The following is an 11,674-nucleotide window of genomic DNA, read 5'->3' as shown; positions in this document are numbered from 1 at the left end:
CTATGTGTAACATTTAGAAAAAAAAAAAAAAAAAAAAAAAATCTGCTTAAACATTGGAGAGCAGATTAACATGGCCAAAATTCAGGAGATTGAAATTCAGAAGTACACCTGGCATCTGAGGCCAATTTTACCCAATGAGTTTATGACAATCTGGAAAGGGGGCTGAGATGTCCTCTTAGGGAAGGTGGAAAACATTGGAGCACAGGGTCCACCAAAGATGGAGGCTCTTGTAGAGCTTGCACTTTGGGTCCAGACCCCAAGGGCTGAGCCTTGGGAAGGATGGTGAGCCAGATGTGCCCACGCATAGACTGCAGCCCAGACTCAGGTAATTTGGGTGACCCAGATCTCAGTTCCCGAAACTATATTTAGGTGTTCTTGGTTTGACAGTGACCCTAAACAAAACTTGTTTCTGAAGGAGGACAACAGCATCCTATACCTCAAGCTTTTTCTACCATTTGCAATTACAATTTTGGCACATAATTAAAGATAACCAGGTCTAAGAATAGACAGTATGAAAAAGAAATAAAAAACAACATACAACAGAAACAGATCCGGAAGTGACAATAAATACTGGGACTGTCACACAGAGAATGTAAATGAACAAGTCTAAAATCTTGGACAATTTGAGCAACAAGATGATAGTAAAAAACTATCATCTATAGAATAAGAATCCATTTGAGTTTACACTGATATGGGGAAAGAATCTGGGTAGGGACGCTCCCTTAAAGTAGAATTTTAACTAATAAACATAGATGATGGAATTAGAAAATCACTTGGTAACACTGCCATGGCAATAAATACAAAATACATAGGGATAATTGATTAATATAACTTTCTTTTGATGTTTATCTTTTTTTCATCCTTTTACTTTCAAAATTTTTATCTCCTCTGTTTCAGGTCTCTCATAAGCAGCACACACATTTGGTCTTTTACTGAATCTATTTTTATTTATACGTTTAGGTTTAAATCTGTATTTTGTATTTGCCACTCCTGTTTTACATTTCTCTTCTGCTTGCCTTTTTTTGATGTGAATATCTTTTATCATTATCTCTATTTTTTCCTTCAAATAAAATCCCAACTTCATACAGAGCTTGTACTTTCTAAACTTCAAGTTACTTGATCACCACTAAATTTTATCCCATTTCTATACCACCTGCCCTAAATTAATCTAGTAATTTACATTTATTCTAAAAGGAAATGTTATACTGGCAAAGTAAATGAAAAATCAGCACCACTTGCCATACATAGAGAGTAACTGTAACATTAAATATAAAACAAAACAAAAAAGGGTCCTCTTGTTTACCACTTTGGGAAACACTTCCATATTCCACAAGGCTTTGCTAAGGTCTAGAACTGCACCATCCAAAATGGTAGCCACTACCCACATACAGTTATTTTAATTAAACAAAATTTTTAAAAATCAGTCCCTTAGTGGCACTAACCACATTCACATGCTCAAAAGTCACCTGCGGTTAGTGGATACATTATTGGACGGTACGGATATAAAACATTTCCATCATCAAAGAGTTGTTAAGACAATGCTGTTCTAGACTCCCTCTCTAGCCTTCCCACCCCCCTAACGCTGAAGCAACACTAGTACTTCAGTTCTTGGAATGCACCAAAGCTCTTTTCCTAGTTCAAGCTTTTGCATGTTCCAATTCCTCTGAAATGCTCTTTCCCACTCTTTGCCCTGCTAGCTGCTTTTCATGTTTTAGATCTCATCATATACATACGACCTTCCTGACTATCAGTCTAAAATATCACCTCATTCCCAACCTGCACTGTATTATTCTCCATCTCAGCCCTCTGGCTTTTTCCTTCATTGCAATTACAATTATTTTATTCATATGTGTGTTTATTTCCCATCTTTGCTGAGCTACTCCAACTGTATTTCTATCACAACCAAAAGAGCTTTAGTTCAGAAAATGTGTTATTCAAAATGACAAAGTCTGCAAAGATGCACACCAAGACAACATAAAACTATACACTACATATATAATAAGCTTCCCTTATTTATCAGTTTTGCCATTTTCAAAATACTTGAAGTGGAAAGGTCAACCCAAAACTAATAAATAAAGCAAGTTTATTATATAGTTTAATGGTAATAAAGTCCAAGTACAAATTTAAATACAGCATTTAGAAAGACAGCTATCTAAGTTTAGCTAGGAAAATACATAAAAGAGAATACCCTTTGAAAGTCGGTGGTGAAATAAAGTTGAATTAGACCTTTTTAAATAACAAGCTGAGGTTCAGCTAGCAACTCTTCTGAGGTTTACAAGCACCATGAACAATTCAGATACTACATATCTTAATCTTTACAAAACTGGACAGTAAGAAATAATGTTGAACATGTTTCTGATGCCACAAACATTCAAGTAAATAAGGATGTCATAAGACCCTAATGTTGTAGTTATTGGGTAGGATGGAGAAGACAACCTGCAATGACTGATCAGAGTAAAGGGAAGTGATGGGTCTGATTTCTTCAACATATTAAGTTACTACTTAGGTATACTTAACACATCTTAGGTAAACCTACAAATCCAGCTATTATTCTAAGTTAGTAAAACACTTTACTAAATGGTAAGAATAGCTGCCCAAAAAAATCAAAACAGCTGAATCAATTATCTAATTATAATAGTTAACTCTCATTTTTTTGGAATGCAGACATGTTCTTGCCCCTTCTCTATGCAGACAACTCCGTACTGCCAGTAGCTGGGGTACAGCTGTGCAATTATGGCAAATGGACAAACTTGATCCACCAGCTATGAGAGAGATGAGCTGTTAACTACTAGCAAATAATTTACAGACTGGAAGATGTTTTCAGGAATACTGGTTTAATTGAGACTTTAATTATGGTCCAAGAGATTTTATGAAAAATCTGGTAGAAACATTTGCTTTAGAAGAACTTTTTAGTTGTATGGTTAGTAATAATGAGAATGGCTGAATTAAAAAAAAAAAAAAAAAACATGAGACTTAACAGTACATTCTCACTGGGAACACAAGGCTCTGGACACTGTGACCAAGTGAACAAAAGAATAGTTGTAAAAATTTCTTTCACGATGTAACAAAAAGATATTCAAAACTAAAAAGGCACCGGAGTTAACTATATGGCAGAATGGACTACAAAATTTTCATTCCATGAAATCTTCCTACTATGTGGGCAAAAAAGGAAGACCATATTCCACAATTCTGGGAACAAGGATTACAAGTTGTAGACTTTAAATCTTTATGCTACAGAGAACAGTATTATCCACTAGAATCAGGAAGCAGTTTCCTAATGGGTCACTAAAGAATTTTGTGGTTTTTTTTTCTTTATTCAAAACATTCAGTAAAGGCAAACCAAGAAAAGGACATCAGGAAACTTCGATTCCTTTTTTGTTGTTTCCCCTTTTGGCAATTTTCTTATACATGCTTTCACAGTCATTCGAAAATAAGACCACTTCCTTTGCTGGTGAAGTATCTTGTACAAATTAACTGTACGATGAATGCTTGTTGAAATGAACAGAAACTTTACACCAGTGACATTATGCTACCTTTAGAGAAAAGGAAACAAGGCTACTGAGACAAGTAACATAAGGTTACAGTTCTAACAAAAACCTGTGAGAGGTACTGATCAAATTATAATTTTGATTGGTTTCTTTTATTTTTATTATTACTGCCTGCCCACAAAATCTGTAGTGTGGAGTCAATTTCAAACCCTTATAAGAGTCCACTTCATTAGTTAAATATGTACATATAGATCAAAGCTGGGATACTGCAATTTTTAAAAAGCAAATCTGTCTTACATATTATAGGCTGGAGGCAGTTTAATGTAATCAAACATTTTTATGGGTGAAAAGATGAAAACAGGCTTTTACATATTTAACAGCTATAATACACTTCATATCAAAGACTATACCTCTGAAAAATATGATTGGATTTTAAAGCTCAGATTAAATAGGAAAGTCCAAGTACAAATTTAAATACAATACTTAAAGATAGTTATATAATTTTAACTAGGAAAATCTGTTTGTTTCAAGGATACTGAGCTATATTTGAAGTACACCCTCAACTCTTACCACATTATTTACAGCTATGCAAGAGTGACATAAGCAGTAAAATATTTAAAGCATGAAATGTAATGTTGATGACAAATGTTTCAGAACATCAGAATAAGATTAATGAAGAGCAAGTAAATCTAGAACAAGGAAAGGGAAGGTGCATTTATTTAAAATTAAAAGTAGACAGTCTCTGAAAAAAAAATGATAATCCAAATACATCCAATATACACTGTAATGATGCACATTTATGTAGAAAAAAAAAACCCATTAAGTACTTTTTAAAAAGTTTCAAAAGGAAAAAAAGCATTTTGGCTCCCTCCCTGCTGCCGGACATGGCCCAAAGCATGCCCTGCTAGACCAGCATTCCATGTTCTGTACCACATAGTGTGGCCTCAGAGCGTGCAGCTGCTGTCTGTGATGAACATGGTGAGTCTGAGTAACATCGTAGTTTCTGTATGGACGATCCAGAACATCAATCAGTGGCTCCATTTCATAAAAAATACTCGTAGGCTGGAACAACAGTGACAACCATTTTCCAAAATCTTTTTTAACAAGAGATGCAGAACAAATGACTACATCTAGATGCTTTCACATTATTTTGTATGAGTATCAAGTACTCGTAAAAATTAATGTAAAATCTTGCTAGCCAAAACTAGCGTCTTTAAACTTTAGATCAAAGTTCTTCTCCACTCTTTTAGCATGGCTGATAAATCTCTTCTGCCTTTGTCACTAAGGATGCTTATCAAACCAAAGAACTTTGAAACAGAATACACACTGTGGAAGGAAGATAGTACCAAAAATGTCATACTAAGTTTCAGTCTTAAGACACACACACTTCCTGTTGGATACTGGACTGTGAAAGTTTATTATTATCTTCAGTCTTTTCATGTCCTGGGGCATGGCAAGTAGTCTTCCGTTTAAATAGTCTCAGACTCAATCGTAATAATTCATTGTCTACCACTGGAGCATTTGTGTAAGCTTGTTTCACAGTGCCCTATTTGGAGAAAACAAAAACAAACAGAAGACATACATTCATTAGTCCACGGTGGGAAAGACAGGCAGGTTAATCTCTAACAAAAATATAATGTTACACCAGTGACATTATGCTACCTTTAGCAAAAGGAAACAAGGCTACTGAGACAACATAAGATTACAGTTTTAACAAAAACCTGTGAGAGGTACTGATCAAATCCTAATTTTGATTAGTTTCCTTTATTTTTATTATTGTTGCCGTCCACAAATTCATAAAGTTAGAATACTTAATTCTGGATGGATATTAGCTTCACTGGGTTTAAAACCAAAATTAGGAAGTGTTGTCAGAAGAAACCTTTCGAGAGCACCTATTCTAACCTCTTCCATGAAATAGGAATCCTCTAAACAATCCCTGAACCCCCAGTTTTCACTTCATCATTGTTAATGACAACAAACAAACACACTGCACATTCTATTGCTGAAGGGTACTGTTTCTTCCCTGTGTTGAAATATAAACTCTTATCTCTGGAGCTACACTCTAATTCAGTCTTTTCTTTTACATGACAACCTTTCAATTCCATGAACTCCTTCCTCATAATTTTTTCTTCTGTAAGCTAAACATTCTACACTCCTTACCAGTCTGTTAATATCCCAAAAATACAGACTCTAGAAGTGAACAAATACTCTAGAAGACAGCTAATCAATGCGCTATACTGAGGAATTACTACCTTCTTTGCATTAAAAACTGTTTATTATTGTAGCTTAAAGCTACATTAGCGTTTTGGGGGCAGTTATTGTCATAAAATTTTGTTAAATGTTTTCCAGCAATGTGCATAATGCAATAAGGGTAATGTATTAATACACCAATAGTCTATTTGTCTTATTTTCCAGGATCCTCAAAAATAAATGATCCTTGATCACATCTGCATTCTTTGTAAAAAATATTCTACTTTATAAACTGTGATATAATAAAACTGACTTTTTTTAATGTACCACTTTTAACCCATGAATAGATTCAAGTAACCACCACCACAATCAGGATAGTTTCATCACCCCGCCCCCGACCCTGAAAAAAAAACTGCTGCCCCTTTGCATTCACACCCTCTCCTGAACTCTAACTCACTGGCAACGGCTGACACATTCTCTGTCGCTAGTTTTGCCTTTTCCAGAATGTCTTATTAATGGAATTGTAAGTATATACAATCTTTTGAGATGAGCTTCTTTCACTCAGCATAATGCCTTTGAGGCTCATCCACATTTTTCAGTGTACAGATCTGTTACTTTTATTAATTAATAATCTATTGTATGGATGTGGCACAGTCTGAATATCTATCAACCTGATGAAAAACAATGAGACTGTTTCCAGTTTTTGGAGATTATGAACAGAGCTGCTATAAGCATTTGTGTATAAGCTGTCATATGAATGTCACTTTCCTAAGGTAAATACCTAGGGATGGAACTGCTGGGTCATAAAGTGTACACTTAACATAAGAAATGACCAAAGTGTTTTTCAAAGTGACTCTACCACTTTGCATTCTCACCAGTAACATACGAGAGTTCCAGTTGCTCTGCATCCTCACCAACACGATGTCAGTTCTTTCTGTTGTTTGTGTCTTAACTATTGTAATAGGTAAGTAAAAGTATCTCATTGTGGTTTTAATTTGCATTTCCCTAATGGCTAATCATGTTAAACATCTTTTCACATATTTATTAACTGTCCATATGTCTCTTGGTGAAATGTCTCTTCAAGACTTTCACCCGGTTTTTAAAAATTGAGTTGCTTGTTTTCTTTTTGTACGTTTTGAGAGTTCATCACTTCATCCCAAGTGATGAAGCTAAATTACCTCAAAATAAAAACTTTAACTTAAAAAACAAACCAAACTGCTCAAAATTTCACCCTGCCCCACAAGAGTCAAATTTCTATGAGTCTATTTCTGGACACTACTCTGTCCATTGATTTAAGTATCTATTCCTTCACCAATACCACACTATCCTGAAACTGTAGCCTTACAGTAAGTCTTGAAATCGAATAGTCGAGTCCTCCAACTTCATTCTTCTTTTGTAAAAACTCTTTTTCCTATTCTAGTTCCTTTGACTTTCCAGGTAAATTTTGGAATTAAGTTGTCTATATCTACATAAATTACTGCTGGGATTTTATTAGAACTGCATTGTATCTGTAGATCAATATGGGGAGAATTATAGTCTTAACTGCACTGGGTCTTCAATCCATGAACACAGTATGTCTCTCATTTTATTTAGGTCTTTTTTCCATCAAAATTTTGTAGTTTTCAGCATATAGATCTTGCATGTTTTGTTAGATTTATACTTAAAGTGTCCTCACGATTTTAGAGCTATTGTAAAGGCTGTTTCGTAATTGTTTTATAAATTGAGGTTCCCAGGTTTCATTGCTAGTATACAGAAATGCAAGTGATCTTTGTATGTTAACCCTGTGACATTGCTAAACTCACTTATTAGTTCCAGGAGTTTTGGTGTAAGTTTTTTGTCAACTCCTTGAAATTTTTACACAATCATGTTGTCTGCAAATAAAGACAGTTTTACTTCTTTCTTTCCAATCTTTTATTTCTATTTCTTGCCTTACGGAACTTGCTAGAACTTCCAGTATGATGCTGAATAGGGGTAGTGAGCATGGACATCCTTGCCTTGTTCCTGATCTCAGGAGGAAAGCATTCAAACTTTCACCATTACGTACAATGTCAGCTGTAGGGAGTTTATTTATTATTATAAATAATTCCAGTTTGAGAATTATTACTATTATTATTATTACTATGAAGGAATGTTGTATTGCATCTACTGATATGATTATGTGTTTTTTCTTCTTTAGTCTCTTAATACGGCAGATTACATTGATTGATTTTCCAATACTGAACTAGCCTTTCATTCTCAGGATAAACTGCACTTCATTGTGCTGTATTATTCTTTTTACATATTGCTGGATTTGATTTCCTGATATTTTGTTGAGGATTTATGCAGCCACGTTCAGGAGAATTGGTCTGCAGTTTTCTTTTCTTGTGATGTCTTTGCCTGGTTTTGGTATCAGAATAATGCTAGTCTCATAAAATAAGGTGGGAAGTATTCCCCCTCTTAGATTTTCTGGAAGAAATTGTATAGAACTGTTGCCATTTCTTATTTAAATGTTTGGTAGATTTTGCCAGTAAAACTATTTGGGACTGGAAATTTCTTTTCCAGGTGTTAAACTACAAATTCAATTTTTTAAAAATAGATTATAAGTTTATTCAGTTTTATCTATTATTTCTTGAGTAAGTTTTGGTAGTTCGGGGCTTTACAGAAATTGATCGATTTCATCTAGACTGTCTTATTTATATGAGTAAAATTGTTCATAGTATTCCTTCATTATCTTTGTAGGGTCTGTGGTATCTGTAGTGATCTGATATCCTCTTTCATTCCAATATTAGTAACTTGTGTTTTATTTTTTCGTTTCTCAGTCTAGATAATAGAGTATCAATTTTATTCATCTTTTTAAAGAGCCAACTTTTGGTTTCACTGACTTCCTCTAATATTTTTCTACTTTCAATTTCACTGATTTCTGCTAGTATTTCCTTCCTTCTGTTTGTTAAGGTTTCTGTACATTCTTTTACTGTGATAATACTAAAACGAGATTTAAACTCATTCAAAGCAGCTAAGTAGTCTCTTAATAACCTTCACTTACCCTGCTTTATGGAGCCCTGGTGGCGCAGTGGTTAAGCACTTGGCTGCTAACCAAAAGACTGGCAGTTCAAACTTAGCAGCCACTCCTTGGAAACCCTACGGGGCAGTTCTACTCTGTCCTATCCGGTTGCTTGATTCAAAATCGACTCAACAGCAACGGATTTTATCTTGCTCTATATGTACTGCATTTTTACGAAAATAATGCGCGCTTCCTACATTTGTTTGCCAACCACTCCCTCCGTGAGGTTTCCTAAGCGTGCTACGCTGATTTTTTTTTACAGCCACATGTAAAAAAAACTGGCATTAACGGGACTTAAGAAAATACCTTGTAGGGGGAAGGAGCAGTTGTCAAACGTAGAAGGTGCGAGTTAGCTGCATAGAAATAAGGTACTATATTTTATATACTTTAAAAATCATTCTCTGAAAGAGAGATGATGTCAATATAGAGGTTCAGTGGTTTTCTACTTTCTTTCTGTCATCTGATAAGAGTCTGCCACTTATTCCAATGAATGGTCCTCTTCTTTGTTTTTCTTTTATAGTCATACGTAATTTAGAGGGTTTTTGGTTTCTTTTTCTTAGCATTTTTCATGAGGCTTTCTAGCATCTGAAATTAATTTTCTTTAGTTGTGTCCTTTCAGTTTTTGTGTTATTTTTAACACTGAGTAATCAGAACTCACAATGTTTTCTTTAAATGGTTCATCTATTAAGATATTTATAATATACATTATAAACTTTTTATAATGTGCCAGGTGCTGTTAGTGGTCTATGCTCTGTGCTGAAGGATTACACAGTTCTGAACAATAGTTCTCAATGGGAAATTTGCTGGGATGTTTTGGCTGTCACAATTTTTGAGGGGGCACTATGGCATATTGAAGGCAGAAACCACAGAATATTATAATGTTTTATGGGAAAAAAAAAAAAAAGGACAGGATTCTGATAAGATTGCAAATAATACAATCGTTCTCAACTAGGGTTCCTTACCTGAACCACAGAACTCAAAAAACGATCTGAGTGACTATTTTTCAATTCAATACCAAGGATGGTAGTAACTAGTACCATTCTAAACTCATAAAAGAGAAGTTAATTCATTACCTACAATGGCTGCTTAGGGCATTAGGATTTATTTCTCTGAAAGAAACTTCCAGTTGAGAAAGGTTGAAGGAGATGTGGCCAATACGATAAAGAGAAGTATATACCGATATGGGGGGAGCCCTGGTGGCACAAATGGTTAAATGCTCAGATGCTAACTGAAAGGTCGGCAGTTTGTATCCATCCAGAGGCTCCGTGGAATAAAAGATCTGGTGACCTGCTGCCATAAAGATTACAGCCTAGGAAACTCTATGGGGCAGTTCTACTCTGTTGTAGAGCATTGCTATGAGTCGGTATCAACTCAGTGGCACACAACAAGAATAACAGCATATATTGAAATAGGAATGCAAAGGAGAAAATGATTGTAGCAACTCTGTCAGAAGTAATTTCGAGCCAGGCTTCTGTGCAAGAAAAATTTGGTGATTATACAGTGTAAGATATGATTTTTTAAAAAGTCTCCTATTCCTTCTATCAGTTTTCATTTTATTCTTTGGAGATTAGTTCATCCATTTCTTTTGCAGAAATTTAATTTTCTTAATGAATATCTTTTTCTTCAACAATGTTATAAATGCAAAAATAATTCCAGGTTTTCCAAACTAAAAAAGCTAATAAAAATGAAAACATTATCAAGTTGTCAAATAAAGATGCCATAGGCACACATATTAAAACGAAGTAAAAAAGAAACAATTTTTAATTATTTTAAAGTAATATTCAAAGAGCGATAAATATGTGTAATTTATTCAGTCAATGTTTCTCTCACTTTTTAGGACCTACTCTCTTCTGTCACACTACCCATTCCTACTCCCCTATCCCCAAATAAAAATCTCAGTTACTTCACTTTAAAAAGCCTAAGATGTTTTCAACTTCTCATTATCAGATCTTTCAATTCTAGATGCATTTCTGTTTCTCTTACTTTTCAATTCCCTTTATTCTTCTCAAGTAAATGTTTACATTACTACTTATTTACCTCTCCTCCAACTTCACATCTCAGAAACACTACTCCTACAAATATCCTCCCCACTCTGTCTGGCAAATTTCTTCTTGATCTTCAATTTAAATAAATTTACAATACGTTTTCCTACCTAAACAAGTTTTCACAAGTATTTCAAAGAAACAGGTATTTCAAATTGTAAACATCAAGTTTTGAATAACCAATAATTATCCAAAACAAATATTCATTAATACTATTGAAGTAAAATGACAAGTGTAATAAAAATCTTAAGACTTCTTCCTTTTATATATATAAAAACTAGGAAACCAAACTCATAAAAACAGAAATAAAATCTTAGTCTCACTTTAAAGCAATCAAATGAAAAATAAACCATTCATACTACTGAACAAACATTTTACATTTCTTCCAAGGAAATAACAGTACCTTTTCATTTTTAACAAGTTGCTTACGAATTGCAGAATCCCGTCTGAAGCACAATGCTTTACAACACGGTCCAAGGTTACTAAGAAGACTTGCTCTTTCTTCTTTTCGTAGTAATGCAGCCATGTTGAGGGCCCCCAATTCATGTTCAAAAAGACTGTCTGTATCTTTCAATAAAAATGAATATGAAATAAGTTTTCCTAAGATAGGAAAGCATTACCAACTGCTTAGTTGAATATTCTACAAAGTCTATCCTTTATTAAAGTTGGCAATATCAGACGGCAACAAATTACCTGCAAAGGACCTTTGACATATAGTTATGCTGTTAGTATTAAATGAAATAAATGTTCTGACAGGCACTTTAAATCTGTCAAAAATAGAAGACTTGGCCCAAAACTATAAAGTTCATAGAAGAAAAAATAGGACCAATGCTACAGGCCCTAATACACGGCATTAACAGGATACAAACCATAACCATCAACACACAAACCCCAGAAGATAAGCTAGATAACTG

General features: G+C 34.3%; 1 protein-coding gene across 3 annotated transcripts in view; it reads right to left on the bottom strand.

Moving 5' to 3' along the window:
- Nucleotides 1-60: 60 nt before the first annotated feature.
- ZC3H13 (zinc finger CCCH-type containing 13) overlaps nt 61-11,674 on the bottom strand; it is a 149,206-nt gene continuing 137,592 nt past the window's right edge. For all 3 annotated transcript variants that reach the window (XM_004376592.2, XM_023731593.1, XM_023731592.1), the window contains exons 19-20: nt 11,164-11,327; nt 61-5,034 (exon numbers count right to left, since the gene is read on the bottom strand). In XM_004376592.2, the coding sequence (XP_004376649.1) occupies nt 4,861-5,034; nt 11,164-11,327 (338 nt within the window). In that variant the 3' untranslated portion in view covers nt 61-4,860. The remainder of the gene's footprint in view (nt 5,035-11,163; nt 11,328-11,674) is intronic.

Source organism: Trichechus manatus, unplaced genomic scaffold, assembly GCF_000243295.1.
Source record: "Trichechus manatus latirostris isolate Lorelei unplaced genomic scaffold, TriManLat1.0 scaffold00044, whole genome shotgun sequence".
In the NCBI taxonomy this organism is placed as follows: Eukaryota; Metazoa; Chordata; class Mammalia; order Sirenia; family Trichechidae; genus Trichechus; species Trichechus manatus.
Note: the sequence above shows the minus strand (reverse complement) of the source record. Positions and strands in the feature narration are given on the sequence as shown.